General features: G+C 49.6%; 1 protein-coding gene across 1 annotated transcript; it reads left to right on the top strand.

Moving 5' to 3' along the window:
* Positions 1-11,004: 11,004 nt before the first annotated feature.
* Positions 11,005-23,987, top strand: TRIB3 (tribbles pseudokinase 3). The gene is made up of 4 exons (XM_068987218.1): positions 11,005-11,113; positions 14,824-15,114; positions 18,667-18,959; positions 20,981-23,987. Exons 2-4 carry the CDS (start codon positions 14,824-14,826, stop codon positions 21,468-21,470), a joined length of 1,074 nt encoding a protein of 357 aa, XP_068843319.1. The 5' UTR covers positions 11,005-11,113; the 3' UTR covers positions 21,471-23,987.
* The last annotated feature ends 360 nt before the right edge of the window (positions 23,988-24,347 follow it).

The raw sequence follows: 24,347 nt of genomic DNA, 5'->3' as shown, positions 1-24,347 counted from the left end.
TGGCAGTGCCTGGCACGGGAGTTGGTCTCCTGTAGAGGTTCAGGACAAACTTCTTAGCTTATGAAAGAGAAATGGATGTTTGGGCAGATGTGTGGTGAATAGTGGATGGACAGGTTGATGGTAAATGATGGTTGAATGGATTCATCAATATACAGTAAATGGATCGATCTTTAAGACAACAGGCTTCCCTTGACTATGCAACCTTCCCCACAGCTACCATTCATTTTTGTACTCCATTTTGTAGCAAAAGTCTTTGAAAAAGTTGTTTGTACTCACTGTCTCTGATTCTTAGTCTCTCTTCAATCCATTCTGATCATATTTCTACCTTCCCATTCCATCTTCATTGAAACTGCTCATGTCAGAGTCACTAAGTTGCTATAAGCTCTTTTTTGTTATTACATCATCTGTTACATCAAATGTATACATGTTATTTTCCCTGCAGTATTCCCAGCCTTTAGAACAATGACTGGCAAGTAGTAAGTACTCAATATATATTTCTTGAATTAATATATAAATGGTTTGATTGATGCTGGAAAGATATATAGGTGGTGGTTAGTTGGATGGATGAGGGCTGAATGGCAGGTAGATGGAAGAATAAAGCTACGGTCGGAGAAAATTGAATAGCTAAGCAATGGGGAATGGATTACAGGTGAATAGCAAATGGATGGATGAATGATGAATAAACAGGTAGAGGGATTTAATTCATTCAGCTACTATTCACTGAGTACTCACCTTGTGCCAGGCACTATACCAGGTACTGGAGATATACCGGTGAGCCGAATTAGCAGGTGCCTGCCCCAAGGGAGCTTACAGCTTAGCAGGGGAGACAGATACATGCATAAATAATATATAATAATTATATATAATTAAACTGTACAAAAAAGATCTTCATGACCCAGATAATCATGATGGTGTGATCACTCATCTAGAGCCAGACATCCTGGAATGTGAAGTCAAGTGGGCCTTAGAAAGCATCACTACGAACAAAGCTAGTGGAGGTGATGGAATTCCAGTTGAGTTGTTTCAAATCCTGAAAGATGATGCTGTGAAAGTGCTGCACTCAATATGCCAGAAAATTTGGAAAATTCAGCAGTGGCCACAGGACTGGAAAAGATCAGTTTTCATTCCACTTCCAAAGAAAGGCAATGCCAAGGAATGCTCAAACTACTGCACAATTGCACTCATCTCACATGCTAGTAAAGTAATGCTCAAAATTCTCCAAGCCATGCTTCAGCAATATGTGAACCGTGAACTTCCTGATGTTCAAACTGGTTTTAGAAAAGGCAGAGGAACCAGAGATCAAATTGCCAACATCCGCTGGATCATCAAAAAAGCAAGAGAGTTCCAGAAAAACATCTATTTCTGCTCTATTGACTACGCCAAAGCCTTTGACTGTGTGGATCACAATAAACTGTGGAAAATTCTGAGAGAGATGGGAATACCAGACCACCTGACCTGCCTCCTGAGAAATCTGTATGCAGGTCAGGAAGCAACAGTTAGAACTGGACATGGAACAACAGACTGGTTCCAAATAGGAAAAGGAGTACATCAAGGCTGTATATTGTCACCCTGCTTATTTAACTTCTATGCAGAGTACATCATGAGAAACACTGGACTGGAAGAAACACAAGCTGGAATCAAGACTGCTGGGAGAAATATCAATAACCTCCGATATGCAGATGACACCACCCTTATGGCAGAAAGTGAAGAGGAGCTAAAAAGCCTCTTGATGAAAGTGAAAGAGGAGAGTGAAAAAGTTGGTTTAAAGCTCAACATTCAGAAAACTAAGATCATGGCATCCGGTCCCATCACTTCATGGCAAATAGATGGGGAAACAGTGGAAACAGTGTCAGACTTTATTTTTTTGGGCTCCAAAATCACTGCAGATGGTGATTGCAGCCATGAAATTAAAAGACGCTTACTCCTTGGAAGAAAAGTTATGACCAACCTAGATAGCATATTCAAAAGCAGAGACATTACTTTGCCGACTAAGGTCCATCTAGTCTAGGCTATGGTGTTTCCTGTAGTCACGTATGGATGTGAGAGTTGGACTGTGAAGAAGGCAGAGCGCCAAAGAATTGATGCTTTTGCACTGTGGTGTTGGAGAAGACTCTTGAGAGTCCCTTGGACTGCAAGGAGATCCAACCAGTCCATTCTGAAGGAGATCAGCCCTGGGATTTCTTTCGAAGGAATGATGCTAAAGCTGAAACTCCAGTACTTTGGCCACCTCATGTGAAGAGTTGACTCATTGGAAAAGACTCTGATGCTGGGAGGGATTGGGGGCAGGAGGAGAAGGGGACGACAGAGGATGAGATGGCTGGATGGCATCACTGACTCGATGGACGTGAGTCTGAGTGAACTCCGGGAGTTGGTAATGGACAGGGAGGCCTGGTGTGCTGCGATTCATGGGGTCACAAAGAGTCAGACACAACTGAGTGACTGAACTGAACTGAAACACATGTATAATTTCAAATTGTAACATGTGCTATGAAGGGAAAAAGCAGGGTGCTCTGAGTGAGAAAAACATAGATGCTGCTGTGGTTGAGTCATGTCAGACTCTTTGCGACCCCATGAACTGTATGTAGCAGGCCAGGCTTCCCTGTCCTTCACTATCTCCCTTTCCTTGAAAAATGGCAATAAATGGGAAGATGGAGGTAGATAGGACTTGGGCTGAGCTGCTTAATCTTAATGGTCTCAGCTAGCCACATACACCACCTGTTTCCAGACACAGGGCCCCCCTCACTGCCACCCGTATCTCTAACCTCAGGGACATCATCCTTTCTCTCCCTGCACTGACTCAGCACCTGCCTCAGCCCCAGGCCTCCTCCCCTGCATCGCTCCCCTCCCACCCACCCCCGCCCCGCAGTGGCCCTGCCTGACTCTCTGTCCAGCCCCCACCCTGCTGAGTCACAGTCCTGGGGTAATCAGAGGACAGCTCCATGGGGCCCCAGCTCAACCCAGCCCCTTGGCCATCCTCATCCTAGGAAGGCGTAAGATGCTCAGAAAGGAGGCCAGCAGATGCCAACCTCTCGATGCTTGTGCCTGAGTGCAGTTCCTGATTCTCTGGGCCTGAAATAAAAGTTGCGGCTTAGCTGAGACTGGGGTCAAGGGTAATGGATTAGAGCTAAGTCTGTCTGCAGGACTGTAGCTCTGTCAGGAGCTGGTGTTGGAATTTAGGTCAGGGGTCAAGATGGGAGAAAGTGGGTGCCCCATCTACTTTCAGCACTCAGCCTGGGACCAGAGTCAGGATCTAGCCATGACTGGGGACAGTGATCAGGGCTTAGGCCACATCTGAAGGTTTAGGTCAAGATTTAGTCAGAGTCCACAGTCAGGGAATAAGGCTTGGTCTATGACCGGGGCTCAGTCCAGGGCACCGGACTAGTCTCCTCTTTCTCCAGGGAGGGGCTGAATGGGTGGGTTGGCCTGGACTGGTTGAGAAGCATCTTCTAGTCTAAGGTTCCATGCCTCTGCCACCCGCGGACAGATGAACAGCACGAGCCACAACCCTCCCCTCCATCTCTGGCCCGGGCTAGGTCATGCCCCAGGATCCAAGCCTGGCTCAGTGTCCCCAACAATACCTAACCATCCCCACTGTTACCCCAGGGTATGGGGTAGGGGTAACGTGGGGTGGGGCTAGGGCTGTGGGACAGGGCTCTGTGCCTGACCCAGGAGGGTGCCTTGCGCAAGGCTCTCTGATGCAACAGGCTGCTGGCTGAACACCTCAGCACCCTCCACCCCACACTCTGCAAGCTTTTCTCAGAAAGGGAAGTCCAGGCAGTGGCCTGGATTGAACACTCATAATCCCTTTCCTTTCCTGACCCTGGTGGCTTCAGGACAGGGAGGAGGCAGGTCAGAGGGAAGGCGGGGCAGGGATCAGACGAGTCAGCAACTCAACGGGGCAGGACTCCAGGATAGCGAGGGGGCGGAGCCGGGGCTTCCTCTGCCCCCAGGGGTTAGGTAAAGGTGGGAGTGGGGATCCCCGGAAGTCCGGAGAGCGCCACCTCAACACACATAAAACCGTAATTATGTGACTGAACCCTGAGCCAAACAAGGTCACTAACTGTCCCAGGCAAGGTCAGAACCAGAAACGAGCTTTTCTCCTGGGTTCCCGGCTCCACCCACTTTCACTTGAAGAGGGCGTGGGACTTCCCCGGGAACTTTCTCTTTCTTGTTGAGACTCCTGAATTGGTGGACTGACCTGAGCTTTTTGTTCAGTTGCTCAGTCGTGTTCTGCTCTTTGCGACCCCATGGACTGTGGCAGGCCAGGCTTCCCTGCCCTTCACCATCTCTCGGAGCTTGCTCAAATTCATGTCCATGGAATTGGTGATGTCATCCAACCATCTCCTCCTCTGTCATCCCCTTCTCCTGCTTTCAATCTTTCCCAGCATCAGGGTCTTTTCTAATGAGTCAGCTCTTCCCATCAGCCAAAGTATTGGAGCTTCAGCTTCAGCATCAGTCCTTCCAATGAATATTCAGGACTGATTTCCTTTAGGATTGACTGGTTTGATCTCCTGGCAGTCTAAGGGACTCTCAAGAGTCTTCTCCAACACCACAGTTCTAAAGCATTAATTCCTCGACCCTCAGCCTTCTTTATGGTCCAACATGACTACTGAAAAAAACAGAGCTTTTCCAAAGACATGAGTTTTGGAGCCATACAAATTTGGGTTCAACACTCCCGCTTTACTGTGTGAACCTGGGCGGGTTACTTCCTTTCTCTGATACTTGGTTTCTCACTTATAATATGGGCATAAGTTTACTTTTAGCTCACAGGGTTGTAGTCAGGATTCCAGAGAGAAAGTAGATGGAAGGCACAGCTCAAGCATGCCACAGGGGGATGCTCAGCTCTCAAGGGTTGTTTGTTTGGGGGCAGAGTTAGCAGCCTGGGCCCCATGGAAATAATATTAATCACATATCATCAAGTGCTTACCATGTGCCAGGAACTCTTCTAAGCTCTTTACCTGAATGAACTCACTCATGTAACTCTCCATTTAATCCAATAATAGCTCTCCATAATGGTATGCAGTCCAGTAACCCTACCAGGAGGAATCTATCCTCAGTTCGATTTATAGATGAGGGCTCTGGGTCTCGGAGTAGTTAAGTGACTTGCTCAGTGTCATCCAACTGGGACCGGCCAAGGAGGCTGTGCATCCAAAGACCGTCTGGCTCCAAATCCCAGTGCCTAGCCCCTCCCTTAGGCCAGTGATGTCACCTCTCTGAGCCCCGGTTTCCTCACCTGCCTCCAGGGATGAAAATAGCAAGCTGGTGGAGAAGTTTGTGGAGGCAGAGATGATGTAAGGGAGGCACCCACACGGGGCCATGTTGGATCCATGGGCACAAGAATCACATTTCTCGTGAAGAAAACCCAGGCCCGTGGGGTAGAGGTGGATCACCCAGCAAAGCCATTGTCACCACAGGGCCCCCACTAGGCTGGTGCTCTGCCCAAGTGCTGGTTTTCCTGCCTTTCCTGGCGCCCAGCCTGAGCCAGATTCTGATGCTGAGGGATTTCTGCCGAGTCCCTGGGAAACCCTAGAAAAGGGGGAGGTATCCAGTCTCCTAATAAATGCTCCCCAAGAGGAGCCCAGGCACCGAGTTGTAACTCTTGAATAATCCACAATTTCTCCCAAATTGATTGGCCCAAATCCATTTACCCATCTGTATTATATAGTTTCATAGTGTTTTTCTTTCAGTCAGGTCATTTAAAAAACAAACAAACAAACCCGTAGGTAAAGTTATGTAAAAGGGAAAATTTCAATCACTGACCTCAACTGGAAAACTGCTATCATTTGCCATAAAGAGGAAGTAACTGTATAATTAAATATGAGGAAAGCAAAACAAAATTCTTAAATCCCAGCCAAATCTCATTTCTTGATGAAGGTTCTGAACTGAGCTCTGCTCTCCCTTCCCTGCCAGTGAGGTGTTAAAAAGACAGATGCTGTTAAATGAGACTTTCTTCCCCAGTAGTTGCAAGAACTAGAAGAAAATCAGAAGGAAATATGCATATCACAATGTGATTCAATGTTATTTAATAGTCTTGAGACCCTAAAACCTCCTGGCATTGTATGCGTGTAACATATTGGGGAAAACCCTGACCTAATACAACTCTCTTCCTATTTTACACATGAGAAAATTAAGGCTCCCAAGAAGGAGAGGAGGTGACTTGCCCACCATCTCACAAGGCAAATGACTTCAGCCAGACCTGGAATGCAACCAGAACTCTTCCTAAGCCATCATTTCACTTTTGTGGGGAAAAACCTAAAGAGGAACGTTTGAAGGACACCAATGGTGGAATTTCAGGCTTGGAGCAGGAACCAGGGCGGTCTGGGTGCAGAGGAAGGAAGCAGGAGTGGCTGCTATGACAGCCATTCACGATCCCTTCTCCCTTCCTCCCTCGAGTTCCTCCTGGAGATGCCAAGCATCCTCAGAACTACAGCAAACAGAAATACAGCCTGCTTGGCTCAGGCATCTAGGTAGAGGGATGATCTGAGCCTGGAGAGAAGGAAATTCATGAAAGCCAAACTCTCTTTTCAGAAAAGTGCACATATTTTGCATTTAATTTGAGGAGGGAGTGTTGGTTACCATCTATTTTCTCACTTTTTAACAAATGCTTATATCAGATTTATATTCCGATTTATATTCCGGGCACTTCACAAACACTGTCATTTAATCCTCACAACAAACCAGTATTCATGTGTTAGTCATTCAGTTGTATCCGGCTCTTTGTGACCCCATGGACTGTAGCCCCGCCAGATTTCTCTGTCCATGGAATTCTGCAGGCAGGAATACTGGAGCGGGCTGCCATTCCCTTCTTCAGGGGCTCTTCCCCACCCAGGGATTGAACTCAGGTCTCCTGCATTGCCATCTGAACCACCAGGGAAGCCTGACAAAATAATGAAGTAGGTACTATTAGTATCTCCATTTTACAGATGAGGAAACTAAGACACAGAGAGTTTAAGTAGCTTACCCCAAATCTCCCTACTCAGGAGTGGTGAGATTTGAACCCAGAAAATGTGGTTTGACTATGAACATAAGGATGCCTCAGTGCATTTAACCCTCAGGACCACAATGCGAGGAAGGTATCATTAATTTCATGTTATAGATGCAGAAACTGAGGCTCAAGATTGTTTGGCATCTTTGTTGTAGACTCAACAGGCTCTTCACATTTTGCTATACTCTTTGGATTCTGAGCCAAGGATTCTTAGTCTCAGTATGACAGCATTTGCTGCAGGTAACTATTGACCATTTAATGGGGCTAGGGTGACTGACAGGCTTCCTAGGTGGCTTCATGATAAAGAATCCACCTACCAGTGCAGGACCCACAGGAGACACAGGCTCAACCCCTGGGTCAGGAAGATCCCCCGGAGGAGGAAATGGCAACCCCCTCCAGTATTCTTGCCGGGAAAATTCCACGGACAGAGGAACCTGGAGGGCTACAGTCCTTGGGGTCACAAAGAGTCAGACACGACTTAGTGACTGAGCATGCACACAGGCACAGGGTGACAGAGGAACTGAACTTTTCATTTTTTTGAATTTTAAGTTTAAAACAAGTGAAACAGTTTCTCCATTAAACACAACTTAACTGTTTTGATACTTTAACTTACTATAACCACTGACAATTTTACTTTAGTCACTGACAGTTAGCTTCCATGTTGATTTGTATCCAAACTAAGTGTAAAATATATGCCAGATTTTAAAGTTTTATTTATTTTTGTGTGTGCTGGGTCTTTGTTGCTGTACACGGGCTTCCTCTGGTTGCGGCGAGCATGGGGCTACTCTTCATCGCAGAGCGCCGACTCCTCACTGCTATGGTTTCTCTTGCTGCGGAGCACTGGCTCTGGGCTTGCAGGGTCAGTAGTTGTGATGCATGGGCTTAGTTGCTCCTCGGCATGTGGAATCTTCCCACATCAGGGATCGAACCTATGTCTCTTGCATTGGCAGGTGGATTCTTTACCACTGAGCCATCAGGGAAGTCCTATACCAGATTTTGAAGACATTACTATGAAAAAAAATTTAGGTTATCTCGTTAACAATTTTTTACCATCTGTTGAAATGATCATAAGCTATATATATATATACATACACAAATAGGATCAAATAGGCTATATTATACATAATTGAAAATTTGAAACTACATATTCGGTTCATGCTGTGTTCTATTGAAAAGTCCTGGTCTAGAGAATTGGGATTTGATACCCCTAACTGTAGGTCCCCAGACCTGGGGTCCATGCCCAAGGTACAATTCCAGTGACCATACCACAAGTGTTAGAGGAAGCTGTCAGGTTGCAAAGATTGTGAAATGTCCCTGGACACTGTGGGGACTGGAGTCAGTTGCCCCAGATTCAAATCTCAGATCTGCCTCTTATAATAAGCTGGGTGGTCTTGACTCATCTATAGACTAGAAGTGACATTGCCCATTTTACAGTTCTGTAAGTGCCCCAGGGCCATTGCACATACTTTTTCCTCTGTCTCTTCTCACATGCTTCCACTCCCTATCTTTTTTAAGATCTTAGTTTAAATATCACCTTCCTGATAAGTCTTACTAAAAATAGCCACCTCTCAGTCTTATCTGATAGAGAATAAATCTATGCTATTTATTTAAGAAAACACATGATGCATAATCTATTTTAAATGATTCTGGTTTATTGATTTTATTTTCCTGAGAGATGTCTGTCTCCTCCACTGATTTATAAGATCAGTGAGGGCAGGGATGAGTTGGTCTTGTCATTGCTGAGTTCCCAGCACTTGGATCAGGGTCTGACACAGCATGAAACAAAAGTTATGACTGTATAAGCAAACCCAGCCACAGCTTGGTTTCAGAGAGGTGTTGGGAAAACAATATGCCAATCTTTCCTTGCCCTCTAGAGCTGTGGATGTGTCCATAGGAATCTAGGTCCTGGTGTAGAAAATGAGTTCATTCATTCCTCCCAGGTTTGAGAGTCTCCAGGGTTAAATGGAGAAGGCAATGGCAACCCACTCCAGTACTCTTGCCTGGAAAATCCCATGGAGCGAGGAGCCTGGTGGGCTGCAGTCCATGGGGTGGCTAAGAGTTGGATACGACTGAGCGTCTTCACTTTCCCTTTTCACTCTCATGCATTGGAGAAGGAAATGGCAACCCACTCCAGTGTTCTTGCCTGGAGAATCCCAGGGACGGGGGAACCTGGTGGGCTGCCATCTATGGGGTCGCACAGAGTCGGACACGACTGAAATGACTTAGCAGCAGCAGCAGGGTTAAATGAGACCTGAGAACAGCCTCCTGCTGTGCCCTGAAGACTCTGAGGACACAGGTGAGCTGGTCCCTGGAGGTCTGCAACCAGGGAAACAAAGGTGACTCCACTTGCCTCCCATTAACCTCTGCCTGCAGGAGTTATTTTTTTTGACATTGGTGAATTCAAACATCATGGCCTTAAGGAGACTGGACTCTCTGGGGCTGCATAGGGATGCTTTACCAAACAGCAAGTGGCACCGGGGCTTCCCAGCCTGGGGTGCAAGTCCTATTATAGGTACCATTCCTCTCTAAGCCTCTACAGTCTCCCACTCTGTTTACTGAGCTTCCACCATTTGGTGGTAAAGAATCTGCCTGTGATGCAGGAGACACAGGTTTGATCCCTGGGTTGGGAAGATCCCCTGGAGAAGAAACTGGCAACCCATTCCAGTATTCTTGGCCGGGGAAATCCCATGGACAGAGGAGCCTGGTGGACTATAGTCCTTGGGACAGCAAGAGTCAGACATGACTTAGTGACTGAACAGCAGCAGCAGTACTGCGTGCCACAGAGTTCAAAGCATTTGACACGTGTTAACTTATTTAATCCATTTCCTGACATAGCACAGTGGGTTTGGCAGAGTTAGAGTCTGGGCTCACTTACGCAGACTGGTTCCAGGGTTTTGTTGTTGTTGCTCAGTCGCTCAGTTGTTCATCCAACTCTACGACCCCATGGACGGCAGTATGCCGGGCTTCCCTGTCCTTCACCATCTCCCGGAGCTTGCTCAAACTCATGTCCATTGAATTGGTGATGCCATCCAACCACCTCATCCTCTCTCGTCCCCTTCTCCTCCTGTCTTCAATCTTTCCCACAAGGGTCTTTTCCAACAAGTTGGCTCTTCACACCAGGTGGCCAAAGTATTGGAGCTTCAGCATCTGACCTTCCAATGAATATTCAGGGTTGATTTCCTTTAGGAGGGACTGGTTTGATCTCTTTGCAGTCCAAGGGACTCTCAAGAGTCTTCTCCAACACCACAGTTTGAAAACATCAGATTCCAGGGTACTGCCTCTTAACTTCCAGGCTACAGTGCCTGCATCAAGTGAGTGCTGTGAAGCCCACTGGACCCCAGGCCTCTCCAGGGCACCACAATGGTTCTGTTGAGCCGGGAGTCAGCCCCTAAGTCTGTGGTCTTTGCAAAGCTCCTGGGTTGTTTTCTCATAGCTGGGCCTCAGGCTGCCCCTTACTAGAATGGGGAGAATGGAGCTTCCTGCTGGCCCAGGGTTCTCCTAAACATTCAATAAAGCACTGCTGGGAAAGTGCTTTATTATCAGGGAAGTACCCAGGGAACTGTTAGGGTTAGCTTTTTTTCGCCTCCACCCATCCTGAGAAAGGGTGTTCTTCCTTCCATTTAACAGATGGGAAGACTGAGACTCAGAAAAGCAAAATGCTTTTTCCAAGGTGATAGGGAGAGCCAGCCTCTGGCATCGCTTTCAATCTTCGACCGCTGAGCGGGAGGGGTCGGGGGTGGAGGCAAAACACCCCTAGAGGGCCATGGGGAGGGGTTCCGGGACAGCTAGCTGTTCGCGGAGGGGCGGGGCGCGCTTGGAGGTGACAGGAGGTGGGGGCGGGGCTCGGGGGGGAGGGATGGTGCAATCCCCGGCCTGAGGGCATCAGGCGGTGGCTGATTAACTCAGGTTTACATCACCCGGGCCGGAGCTGGAGCCCTGCTCTCCGCGCTCCCGAGACACTCGCAGCGGAAGCGGCGGCGGCTCCGCACACGTCCGGCTGCTAGGGACCGAGGCCAGAGCCGCACCCGGAGCCGAGCTCGGCGGCGGCGGAGCAGCACGGGCCACCGAGGGGTGCCAGGCGACCCTGAGCTCTTTCTGCGCCAGGACCCTGCCGCGTGCTAGGGCAAGGTACTCGGTGGGGGCGGGAGGGGCGGGCAGGCGGGGCGGCTGAAGTTGCCGCGAGTGACACACACACACAGACACACACAACTTTTAAGGAAGCCCGCCGTCCAGGGAGCGACGCTGGCTGAGTGTTCCCGCTGGGTCCAGGTGACGCGGCTCCGCAGGGCGCGGGGTCGCCAAGTGTGGCCGATCTGGCTGCAGGACGGTAGATCCCCTCGGGGCGGGGAGGCGTGTCCCGGGGAAGAGGGTGTGCGCGGTCAGAGTCTGTCTGAGTGTGGGGCGGGCAGGAGAGGTGTGTGGTTGGGTGCGGGGAGGTCCGTGGTTGGGTGCGGGGAGGTCTGTGGGGTCCCTGGGTGTCGGGTGGTCCCGACTACCTGTGAGAGTGTTCGTGAGGATTTGCCGGAGTCCGCGTGGGCCGGTGGGTTCCGGGTGGGGCCGTGTGTCCGAGGACCATGCGGAGGCCTGGGCACTGGGCGGCAGGTACTGGCCGTGCCGGGACGCACTGGGGTGCCTGTGGGCGGGGCTGGTGCGGGGTCAAGGGCGTCCTGGACGCTGTGCGAGCGCACAGATGTGCCGGGTCTGATGACCACCGGTTCGCCAGCTGTAGGATGCGCGCGTATTCTGTTTCTGCCAATGGTGTGTGGTATGCCTGTTGATTCTGGGGTGTGCGGGCAAGGCCGCTTATCTCAGCGCCAGGGCCCAGCCTCCTTCCCTTTGCTGGTCCCCTCCCAGTCCTCTAGCAGCCCCTCGGTTTCCGCTCAACCTTCTGCTGGGGGTCGCGGGCGGGGACCTAGCGGTACTCCTGGCGCCGCGCCGCTTCCGCTCCCAAGGGAGGAGCCCAGCTGCTGAGGGTGTGGCGAGTCCGCCCACTGCCTTCTCGGTGGGAACTTGGGGTGGGGGTGGGGGGTACAGACTGAGCGTGTGGCCTTGTTGGTATCCGTCCTACAGTCGTGAGTATAGTTGGGAGAGCTCTCGGTGCGTGTGCTTGCACCCTTGCCGGTGGAGGGCCAGCTGTGTGTCCCGTGGCGGGCCGGTTTGGACGAATGTGCCTGGGAGGGGCGCGTGTACACCTGTCTGCCCTGGGTTATGTGACTATGTGTGTTTGGTGTGACTCACCCTATTCCCCTGAGAGGGTCAGGGACCAGCAAGAGGTAGAAACTAGGGGCTGCCTGCATCCTAAACTGCAGAGATTCTAATCTTGCCCTGTGGCCTGCAAATTCCTATATTCATCTATAAACTCAGTTGCCCCATCTGTCCAGTGGAGCTCATCCGAAGCAGGACCAGACCCTGAGCCCTAGATAAGGCCACAGCAGCCTGGGGTACAGATGTAGCCATGGGAGAGTCACTCCAGGGAGTCTCGCTTTGCAGGACACAAAACATCTACACACCTAGGGATCATCTTGCTTTACTCTTGGAAGAACCAGTGCAGTAAACAGTGTTATCCTAGCCTCATCCCTGAGGAAGTTTCTGAGACCCCCAAAGGTAGCACTTCAGCATCTTCAGCTGTGAATAATAATAGTAATGAGACAATGGTAGTGACCATTTCCTGAATTAACAGTGCCTGGCAGTGACAAGTGGAGAAGGCAATGGCACCCCACTCCAGTACTCTTGCCTGGAAAATCCCGTGGACGGAGGTCCCTGGTAGGCTGCAGTTCATGGGGTCACTAAGAGTCGGACACGACCGAGCGGCTCCACTTTCACTTTCACCCTGCAACAGGGCCATGTTCATTTATTTGTATTTTCATTTCATCATCACAAAATCTTACGGGCTTTGCATCCTGTTTCCACTTTACAGATGAGGCACAGAAAGTCTGAAAAACTTGCCTAGGGCTATCCAGCCAGGAAGGGTCAGAGACAGGATGAGATCCAGGGGAATATCTGATGACAGCCACCCCCTACTGCATTCTCACCAAAACGGGATTATGCCTTTTCATTCAAGATGGTGGCTCCCTCCCTCCCAAGGCAGCCCATGCATTTGGGAGCAGCAAGACTGGAGAGGTGGGCATCAGCCTGAGAACTGTCTCTGAGTGATGTTCCCTCTAATCCTACCTGGGACTGTTGGGAAGGTCTTTACTTGGCTGCAGTCCACTGTCCTTAACACCTCATACCTGAGCTCCTTGTTACTCCCCTGGAGCCTGGATGGGTGGGCAGATGGGTCCTGGAGAGAACCTTTCTGCCCTAACATGCCATTGCCCTCTCCTCTTCGCACCACACTGGCACACAGTGACATAGCTGTGTGGGGGCGGGGTGGGGGGAGGTGCTTCCTGTGCAGTTGAGTAACTGGATCCTGGGGCTTCCAGCCACCTTGCCTCCCTGCCTCATTCTCACCTGATGGTAAAACTGAGCTGGCTGGTGGACTAACTCCACACGAAGATCCTGTGATTCTGGTAGCTCTTTGGCCATCGGTTGATTGCAGACGAAGTTCACATTTGAGAAAAGAAATAAACTCCATCTGTTTTGAAGTATCCAAGCACTAAATAAATGTAGAATCTTTATTTTAAAATACTGAAATTGAACATTCCCTTGCCTCCCTACTAAATCCCTTCCACTCCTGGAGTCTCCCAGAAGGCCAGAAGCTGCTGTGGCCAATTTAGCCTGGGTTCTTCTAGGCCTTTTCCTGTGCATTTACACACCTGTGTATACAAATAGGGCTTCTCTGATGGCTCAGATGGTAAAGAACCTGCGTGCAATGCAGGAAACCCACATTCAACCCTGGGTTAGGAAGATCCGCTGGAGAAGGGAACGGCTATCCACTCCAGTATTACTGCCTGGAGAATTCCATGGACACAGGAGCCTGGAGGGCTATAGTCCATGGGGTCACAGAGAGTCAGACACCACTGAGCTACTAACACTTTCACACATATCATATTACACACTTGTGGGGTTTTTAAACAAATGAGATCATTTCATGTATTTCAGCGCTAGCTCTGTTCACTTGACAATACGTTTAGTCATTCCAGAAACATCCAATCATATGTACATTCAGTATATACATCATTCATGCATCATCCTTCATCATCCATTCTCCTCCTCTCCCTCCTCCCATTCCTCCCTCCCTTTCAGAGGTAATAACTGCCTGTGCTACAGCACTCAACAGAGACAGTACAAAGTCTTTCTTTCTCTTCTCACCAATCATCAAGTCCATCTCTCCTCTGTACTTTTTTTTTTCACTTAACAGTTCACTCTGGAGATTTTTCCAATTAGCACATAAAGGATTTCCTCAATCTCTTAAATGGCTACAACTATTTTACGTATGGTGAAATATAATGTATTTAACCAGTCCTAACAATGGATGTTTAATTGATTCTATCATATGGGCTGTAGGAATAACTTTGTACTAGCACCATTGCATCAGTATATAGAGAGTTCTTGAGCATTTTTTAGAGCTGTATAGTATTCCACTATGTGGCTGTATCATGATGGCTTGACCAACCTCCAACTGCTCGACCTGTGGGAGAGTGTCCTACTTTTTGCTGTTAGACACAAGACACTGATGAGCAGCCTTTCATGTATTTAATTTTTTTGGTGAGCATTTTATTTGGAAGATAAATTCTCAAAAGTGGGACACCGAGTCAAGGGTATATGCTTTTGTTTATTTAATGCACACTGCCAAGTCATCCTTCATAAAGGCTGTGCCAGTGTAACCTCCCACCAGCAGAGGAAGAGAGGAGCCGCCGAGTAGCCTGACTTCAGTGCCTTTCTCCCCTTCTTTCTAGATGCGAGCAAGCCCTCTGGCTGTTGCAGCAAATGCCCCCTCCAGAAAGAAGCGGTTGGAGCTGGATGATGACCTAGACACTGAGTGTCCCAGCTGGAAACAAGCTCGAAGTGGGCCCCAGCCCAGGCTACCCTTGTGCCCGCTGACCCTGAACCCACCACCAGCTCCTGTTCATGCTCCCAATGTGACCACTCCCTCCAGGCTTGGACCCTATGTTCTCCTGGAGCCCGAGGAGGGGAGCCGGACCTATCGCGCCTTGCACTGCCCCACAGGCACGGAGTACATCTGCAAGGTACATGTCCCAGAGGCCATCTCCATGAGCATCACGGGGGCTGGGAAAAGGCTTTGGTTCCAAAGAATTGCCAGGGCTGAGGGCCCCTTATATTAATTTAGTTTGTGTTTACTGGGGAAGCATGCAGTGAATACCCAGCTCTCTGGGGAAGCAGCCAGTGAATACCCAGGCCAAGCTGAAACCAGAAAGGTAAACCAGATGGCCCCAGCCCTGGGGGAATACAGAGCTTAGGCTGTATAGTGTGATAAATGTTGTTGGGGTGAGGCTTAGGGGCCAGAAGTGCAAAGAGAAACCTCTAGTATATTAGAAAGCAGAGTCAGAAAAGGCTGAGGAGGAGTCAGCCAAGGAGAAGTGGGAAAAAGGGGGTTGCAGCAAGGGGAAATAGCTGTCAAGAGGAGTGAACATGGCACTTCAGAGCATGAAAAGGGCTTCATTATGGCTAGAGCGGGAAAGGGATGCAGACAGGGCTGACAGACGAGAACTGGCAGCCGCAGATTGTGAAAGCATTACGAAGAAGCCCCGGAGGCTGTGGGCAGCCGCTGAAGGTATTTGCACCAGGGAAGGATGAGATATGGTAGACATTAGAACTCTTGGGACCATGGAGGTCATTGGGCCTACTCGTGACCATTTTATAGATGGAAAAACTGAGGTCAAGAGAGAAGGGCCGTGTATAAAGCCACATGGCATCAGACGTGGATCCTAGGGCAAGATCTAGGGTTCCTGACAGAAATCAGGGTTCTTGACAGAGTTCAGGCAATAGGCAGAGCCTCGTGACCCCTACAGGACACTGCCAGGTCTCAGCCCACAAGGACAGAGATGAGAAACCATTTGTTGCTGTTGTTTTAGTTGCTAAGTCATGTCCGATTCTTTTGCAACCCCATGGACTGTAGCCTGCCAGTCTCCTCTGTCCGTGGGATTTCCCAGGAAAGAATACTGGAGTGGGTTGCCATTTCCTTCTCCAGGGTATCTTCCCAACCCAGGGATCAAACCTGCATTTCCTGCACTGGCAGGCAGATTCTTTACCACTGAGCCACCAGGGAAGGCCCTGAGAAAGCATAATCGTAGGTATTTACTGTGCACGAGGTACTCTACTGATTGTGCATTCTGCATCCTCTCTAATATTCACACAGTCTACGAGGTAGTTACTATTATAGGGTCCATTCTACAGAGAGAGGACAGGTTCTGAGGCTCAGAAAGCTGTGGTTACTCAAAAGTGAAAGTGTTAGTCAGTCAGTTGTGTTTGACTTTTTTCGACCTCTTGGACTCTAACTCACCAGGCTCCTCTGTCCATGGAATTCTCCAGGCAAGAATACTGGAGCGGGTAGCCACTCCCTCCTGCAGGGGATCTTCCCAACCCAGGGATCAAACCTAGGTCTCCTGCATTGCAGGCAGGTTCTTTACTGTCTGAGCCACCAAGGAAGCCCGGGGGTTACTTGCCACCTCACAAAGCCAGGAGGTGTCAGAGCTGAAATTGGGCCAAGGCAGGTTCAACCCAGAGCCTTGGACCTCATGCTAGGACAGGTGGTTCAGATACAAGCAGGGCAGGTTTGCTCTGGCGGGCAGAGGTAAGGAGGATAGGGGAGACCCAGGTACACAGGGAGGGGTGGAAGGGAGCTGGGACTCCTTGGGAAGGCACAGAGAGGCAGGGGGACTGACGCCTCCATCCAGTTGGCCGGGGGATGAGGGGAAGCAGCAGCAGTGGCTCCTGTTCCTGCTCATGGGGGTGCAGTGGGCGGGGCCACATCTGGACATCAGACACCAGCTTACCTGGGCTCTGGCCGCTTGATGCAGGTTCCGAGATCTACCCCAGGTGTTCTAGGGAACCCATGAACTCTGGGTCCCCTTCCTGTAGCATCACAGGTTTTTTCTGGTCCATACTGAAAGGCATGACCATGGCAAGCTGAAGTCAGAAGCTTTCACATGACCCCAGATACTCAGGAACATTTAGGGCAATCTACTGGGAGTGCCTGTCCCTACACCCAGCATGAACTGTGGGAGCTGACCTTCTGTTTCCACATTGCCTAGGCTTTTCTGGTCGGCATGTAGAAAGATCAACATCCTGTCTTTCTAGGCTATTGCCTTATTCATTAATTCAGCAAACCCTCAGTGAGCACTTGTATATCCGTGCATCATGCAATATGCACCACATATGGCTAAAAAGTGGGCCAAGCTGTGCCACCACAGTTCATGCTGCAGGTGAATGAGTAACATATGTATCAGGTGATCTTAACTGCTATGGAGAAAAACTAGGAGCTAGGAGAAAGGGGAGAGGGAAGGGGAGAAGGTGCAGGTGATCTTAGGTGGGAAGTCCACCTTGGAGGAAGTGACTTGAATAGTGTCTTGAACTGGGGGAGCCAGCCCTGTGGGTATCTAGAGGAGAATGCTCAGGTAGCAGGAAAAGCAAGTGTAAAGGCTCAGAGGCAGGGATGCGCTTGCCCTGATTTTTAAAAAAGTCTCCGTCTGTGAATTGTCTACTCAAAGCCACCCCAATTGCTTTAAGACATGCACTTACATCTTTTCATGGATTAAATGTGTATATGCTTTATTTATTTTTATTGGCTATATGTCCTAGACAAAATGACAAGCAAAGGGTTTACAGGCAGATAAACCAAAGTGCGTAGACTGCTCTGCCAGTGATAAGCCATGTGGCTTCCAAGTCACCATCCTCTGAACATCCTTTCAGGACTATGGAATGGCTTCCATCTACTGTCCGTAAGCCCCTAGCATCTTTCCCCACAACCTCACCACACTCACCACAGGCCCCACCTTCCTTCGCATTCCAGCCACACTGAGCTTTGGTTGGGTTTCTGGAGCAGCTCAGTTTCTTTCCTACTTCAGGGCCTTGGCACTGCCTGTGCCTCCCACCTGGAAAGCTTACTCCTTGGGCATCTCAGTCACTCAGGTCACTTCCCCAGACTCCCTTCTGGACTATACTTTCTAAAATAGGTGTCTCCTGCCAAAATCTTCTTGATTCCAGCATTCCTTTGCAATGCTCATCAGAATTTGTAAGTATTTAGTTTTTTGGCCTGTTTAACTGTCTCATGTATTGGACTGTGGGCACCAGGAGGGCAGGGACCGTGGCTGTCAGTCAAGTTATAGTCCCAGTGGCAGGCACAGGTGGGCATTCAATGCCTGCTTGTGGGATGAAGGAAAGGGTGGGTGGGAAGTGAATGCTAGAGAATGGTAGCCACGATGGATGATGAGGACGTAACGTTACTTCTGTCTTGTCTACTCCTCCAGATTCCTCTTGGTTTAGTTACTTTTGTTCTGGTTACCTGATATCTTTTTGAATTATCTCAAGTTTAAGAGCACATGAGCTTGTAGCTAAGAGCACAGATGATGGAGAACAGGGATTTAAATCCCAGCTCTGCTCCTTGCTGGTCACGCAGCCCTCAGCTTGGTCAGTATTGAGTGACATGCAGTGGAAGCGCTGGGCACAGGGCCCAGCCCACAGTAGTGCCTAAGGGATGGGCTGTGACGTGCTGCAAGGCCGGCCCCTGCTGCCTGCCCCCTGGAGTCCCCACCCATGCTCACACCACGCTCTGCGCACAGGTGTACCCGGCCTGCGAGAGCCTGGCGGTGCTGGAGCCCTATCGGAGGCTGCCCCATCACGGCCACGTGGCCCGGCCGGCGGAGGTCCTGGCCGGCACGCAGCACCTCTACGCCTTCTTCCCGCGGCCGCTTGGGGACATGCACAGCCTGGTGCGCCGCCGGCGTCGCCTCCCGGAGCCCGAGGCCGCCGCGCTCTTCCGCCAGATGGCCGCTGCCCTGGCGCACTGCCACCAGCACGGGCTGGTCCTCCGCGACCTCAAGCTACGGCGCTTCGTCTTCACCGACCGGGAGAGGTCAGTGTGGCGGCCGAGGAGGCCCCTCAGTTTGGCCTTGACTGATGTTCTGGTCACACTTAGATTGAGGTGATGCATTTTTAGGCAAGAATACCACAGAAGCCATGGGGCCTTCTCAGCCGGTTCTATCAGGAGATTCAGGCTGTTGAGGGGAACTACTGTGATGTTAACCTTGGTCTTTGGTTCCAGTGTCTTCTGCCAAGTTGTCTATTGGAAGGCTCCTAATTTACCCTTTGTGTACCTTGGGTAATTTTTTGTCATTGTTATTAAAAATCTTGAGGGTTTTTAAGGCTTTGTGTGTGAATATCCTGTTTCTGCTCACACTTTTGCCCACTAATTTCACCTGCCATCCATTCTATAGCAGTTACGCTTATGATATTTGCCTAAGGGTGGTTTTCTTTTCTTTTTAAAAATTTTACTATTTATCTGGCTGCACCGAGTCTTAGTTGCAACATGTGTGATCTAGTTCCCTGATCAGGGATTGAACTCTGGGCCCCCTGCATTGGGAGCGTGGAGTCTTAGCCACTAGACCACCAGGGAAGTCCTTGAAGGTGGTTTTTCCTTTTAAAGATGGTATTTCCTTTTACATTTTATACTAAAATGACCATGCTTTGAGTAACAATTAGAATGTAAGTTTTATAATGATTTTTAAGCTAATATGCAGCTTTTCAAATAATTTCAAGCTTAAGGTGAGTACAACACCGCCAGACCTCCCAGAAGTGAGAAAAGTGCTTTCTTCCCTTTTCAAGGCAAAAGTTCGAGAAGCACCATCAGTAAATGAAAGATAATGGAATCATCCTGGGGCCAAATTCTGGCTCTGCTTCTTTAACCTGCAGTTTTGCCTTGAGCAATAGCTTCATCTGCCTGAGCCTTGACTTCTTTATCTGTAAAATGGGCCAATAATGCTGTCATCTCTGCTCACCCTCAGTGCAGTGATTGACAGGACTGGTCAGCATTTTCAGACCAGCACCCAGGAAGTAGTGCCACAGGAATAAGATTAGTAGCGATGGCAATGCTATGCTTACTATTAAAGTAATCTAGAACACTCTGTGGGAGTTATTTAAAGCAGAAGTTGCTAAGGTTGGTCCACACACACTTTTTTTTTCTTTGCATCCCATACCTGTTCATTTGTGGGGTTTTTTGTTTTGTTTTTTGCTTGTTTCCTTTTCTTTCTTTCTTTCTTTTTAGTTGAAGGATAATTACAGTGGTGTTGGTTTCTGCCATACATCAATATGGGTCATGTTTGTTTGTGTTTTTAATTGAAATTGGTTGCCAACTTTTTAAAACCTGTTTGTTTTTTTTTAAATATGATTTCTGGGTTCTTTTGTGGAAAAGGGGTTCCATGGAGACACCCTGGGAACCATATGAGCAGCTTATAGCACTGGCTCTGGGCAGGAGAGAGCCAAGGTTCAGCCTCAGTCCTGCTCCTTTGGCTGCAAAATGGCATCTTCCTCACAGGCTGTATGAGGGTGAAATGAGGTGTGATAGATACAACCTTAGCTCAGGGTGAGGTACGCTGTGGACACTCCCAAATATTAACTGTAGGTTTGTGCTGAGACGGTTAGCACAGTCCCCACTTCCTGTTTCTCATTCTGTTTCCTGCCTAGACCCCAAGTTTGCATCTGGCTTCAGAGAGTTTTAATGCCCTCAGCCCCTCAGCACAGCCCCACTTCCCCAGCCCCCAAGTCAAGGTTCAGGCAAGTGAAGCCATCACTCAAGGCCAAATTGCAAGTTAACAGGTAGAACCTGAATTTGACCCCAGAGACATTTGGAAAAATGTGTTCCTCTCAGAGTCCTAGTTCAGATTTAATTGCTGTGTGACCTTGAGAAATGAATAAACCTCTCTGAGCCTAGACTTCCTCATCTGTAAAATGAGATCAGCCAACCAGCCTCACAGGACTGACTCATGTCTGACAAATGCCAGCTGGTACTGGGGAACTGTGTGCCACTCAGGTGGAAATGTGGGGTGGTAAAAGGAGGGGTGTCCCACTAGCTGACTCCCTGTCTCTCTGCCCGTGTAGGACGAAACTGGTGCTGGAGAACCTGGAAGATGCCTGTGTGCTGACTGGGCCTGACGACTCCCTGTGGGACAAGCACGCATGCCCAGCCTATGTAGGCCCCGAGATCCTCAGTTCCCGGGCATCCTACTCAGGCAAGGCGGCAGATGTCTGGAGCCTGGGTGTGGCACTCTTTACCATGCTGGCTGGCCGCTACCCCTTCCAGGACTCAGAGCCTGCCCTGCTCTTTGGCAAGATTCGCCGTGGTGCCTTTGCCCTGCCTGAGGGCCTCTCGGCCCCCGCCCGCTGCCTGGTCCGCTGTCTCCTCCGAAAGGAGCCAACTGAGCGGCTCACAGCCTCGGGTATCCTGCTGCACCCTTGGCTGCGGGAGAATGCCATCCCTGCAGCCCCACCTCGGTCCCGCCACTGTGAGGCTGACCAGGTGGTCCCCGAAGGGCCGGGGCTGGAGGAAGCAGAGGAGGAGGGAGAAAGAGAGATGGGTCTCTATGGCTGATGTCACCTAACTGGACTCTCAGCTGCAGACAGCGGGTTGAGTCTGGGGTATCTCTAAGCTCTCTTCTGCCTCTTTGAGCTGAGCCAAACCTTAAGTGCCTCTGGGAGGGAGAGAGAAGGAGGTATGTGCAGAGCATGCTGGACACACACACCTGTGCAGATGAGCTCGTGCCCCACCGAGTCCTCCTCAGGAGCTCCCTGTGCCAAGCCCTGTTCCGGATGCGGGGAACACAGCAGTGAATGACAGAGACAAAGTCCTGCTTAGAGCTGACAATACTTTCCATGCCCATGAGTCAGTATCTACACTGAGCACCCACAGTGCAGGGGTTGGCATCCACTCGTGCTGATGCCCAGGCACCTCTGACGTGGGACAGACCCTGTCACAAACAACCCAGCTGCCTTTGTATCTCATGCCTTTTCAGAGGAATGGAAGCATCCCTGTGCCAAAGGCTCCAGGCCTTTCCCCTGTGATTCAGGACCTTAGAGCCCAGATCAGGCTGGGAATTGTCCTCCTAGCAGCTCTGTCCTCTTGGCCAAGGGCTTCTCCATCCAGGCTTGAGTGAAGGATTTGAGCTGGAAGATCAGGAGTGCAAACTGTGAGGCTGGTCCTCATCTTACTGAAAGAGTAATTTGGAGTGAGGGTCCAGGCCTGTCCACCTCTGTGGACCAAGCACCAAGGCCAGGCAAGTTCTGTCCCCTGGCCTCCTGGAAAGTCTCAGGTTCAGGACCCTACTTTGACACTATGGGTTTATATGCCATGAGTGTGTATTTTTTATCTTGTGCCTCAAAGAAATTATGAAATGCTGTCATCTCTCTTGGATATTTCATCCATCTTCTCCTCCCCATCTCTTATGAGTTTTCCGGGCATCTGAAACCAGCTTCAGGGTGAAAGGTCAGAGGCCTTGTGTGTCAATCTCAGCTGAGTGGTTTGTGAGAATAGAAGACCCAGTGGGTCTTCTCTCATTCACTCTGTTCTTTCTGGATGTGCTGATGTCTCAGGGTACTGTTTGACTGCAAGTCACTGAAATCTTGAGTTAAAGTGGAAAGAAAGAAGGAGACGAACGAGGAAGTCAACAGGCAGGGAGGGGATGGGCTTCAGAGCTCATTTATTCATCTGGTACAGTTGGTAAATAATCTGCCTGCAATATAGGAGAACTGGGTTCAATCTCTGGGTCAAGAAGATTCTTTGGAGAAGGAAATGGCAACCTACTCCAGTACTCTTGCCTGGAAAATCCCATGGAAAGAGGAGCCTGGTGGGCTACAGTCCCTGGGGTCACAAGAGTCGGATACAACTTGATGACTAAACCACCACGGAGCTGTTAGAAAGGAGCCTGGCTCCCCATGTTCATTCTGTCTTGGCTCTGTTGTCCCAGGTAACTGCTGGAACAATGGCTACAACCATCTGTGGGGTCACCTAAGACAGACCCAAGACCAGAGGAAGGGGGAGGGTGGTACCTGAGAACTCTTTACTCTGGAGTCAGGCTGCCTGGAATTCAATCTTGGCTCCAACACTCACTAGCTGTTTGACCCCTGACAAGTTTCTTAACCACTCTATACTGCAGAGACTTCATCTGTAAAATGAGAGATAATAGTACCTAACCCAAGAAAGTTGAATGGGTTATTTTATTTAAAGCACTTAGAATTAACAGTGCCTGGCAATGGCAAGTGGAGAAGGCAATGGCACCCCACTCCAGTACTTTTGCCTGGAAAATCCCATGGACGGAGGTGCCTGGTAGGCTGCAGTCCGTGGGGTCGCGAAGAGTCAGACACGACTGAGTGGCTTCACTTTCACTTTCCACTTTCATGCATTGGAGAAGGAAATGGCAACCCACTCCAGTGTTCTTGCCTGGAGAATCCCAGGGATGGGGGAGCCTGGTGGGCTGCCATCTCTGGGATCGCACAGAGTCGGACACGACTGAAGCAACTTAGCAGCAGCAGCAGCAGCAGGCATAACAGGCCCTCAATCAGAGTTAGGTATTTCTCTCTATAGCTTTTCTATGGGATGAGGAAAGCTTTCCTAGGAGCATTCTGAACAGACTTGCCCACATTCCTCATTGGCCAGACCTGGGCCATGTGCCTTCTCCTGATCAATCACCAGCAAGGGAAATGCAGTTATGCTAATTATCATGTCAATTCTCCAGCAGTTTCCCTGGGGCTCATGCTACATATAGGGAGTTGGGATGGTGGGGGAAAGATGCTTGCACAAAACGAAATTCTGAGAGGGAGGAGGAATGGGAAAAAGTGCAGAGGAAGAGAACTGCGGAAGCTCCCTCAATAGCTTGCTAACTGCAGACAGGTGAGGGAGGCTATCCTAGATTGCCCAGCCATCAGTTGACCCTCCAACTGACTGAAAATGCAGAGTTCAGTTAGGTTGACCCAGACCAGAAAATTTCCCCAACTGACCCCCAGGATCATGGGCTAAATAAAATGATGATTGTTTTAAGCCATTGAGTTTTAGTGTTTTGTTACACAGCAAATGCTGATATAGACAGGGACAAGTCAGCCTCCTCTCTGTGCACCCAGCATCACCCAGAAGAGGGCCCAGCTGTATCTAGGGTCTCATGGAGCTGCCTCCAACCTTTACCCTTCCATCCAGCCTCCAAAAGACCCTCCCCCAGCTGATAGCTGGGCAATCTAGGATAGCCTCCCTCACTTGTCTGCAGTTAGCAAGCTGTGCCGAAGTAGCAAGGGCAAGAGGGGACAGTTCATATAAAATGGGGGCTGCCAAGTGGCAGGTCTTTATCTGTATTACACAGAGACTCATCACCATCTCACAATAACCCTATGAAGCAAATGCTTTTGTCATGTCACTGACAAGAAAAATGAGGTTCAGAGAGAGCAGAAGATTCATCCAAAACCACACAACAGAGAAAAACTC

This window comes from Capricornis sumatraensis, chromosome 15 (assembly GCF_032405125.1).
Source record: "Capricornis sumatraensis isolate serow.1 chromosome 15, serow.2, whole genome shotgun sequence".
Lineage (NCBI taxonomy): Eukaryota > Metazoa > Chordata > Mammalia > Artiodactyla > Bovidae > Capricornis > Capricornis sumatraensis.
The sequence above is the reverse complement of the archived record's forward strand: the minus strand, read 5'-3'. Positions and strand labels throughout refer to the sequence as shown.

What these genes read in the sequence shown, in the direction of transcription:
- TRIB3 (XM_068987218.1), top strand. Translation starts at nt 14,824, where the DNA reads ATGCGAGCAAGCCCTCTGGCTGTTGCAGCAAATGCCCCCTCCAGAAAG. An exon ending in GCACGGAGTACATCTGCAAG is followed by an intron (nt 15,115 to 18,666) that starts GTACATGTCCCA and finishes CTCTGCGCACAG; the next exon opens with GTGTACCCGGCCTGCGAGAG. An exon ending in GTCTTCACCGACCGGGAGAG is followed by an intron (nt 18,960 to 20,980) that starts GTCAGTGTGGCG and finishes CTGCCCGTGTAG; the next exon opens with GACGAAACTGGTGCTGGAGA.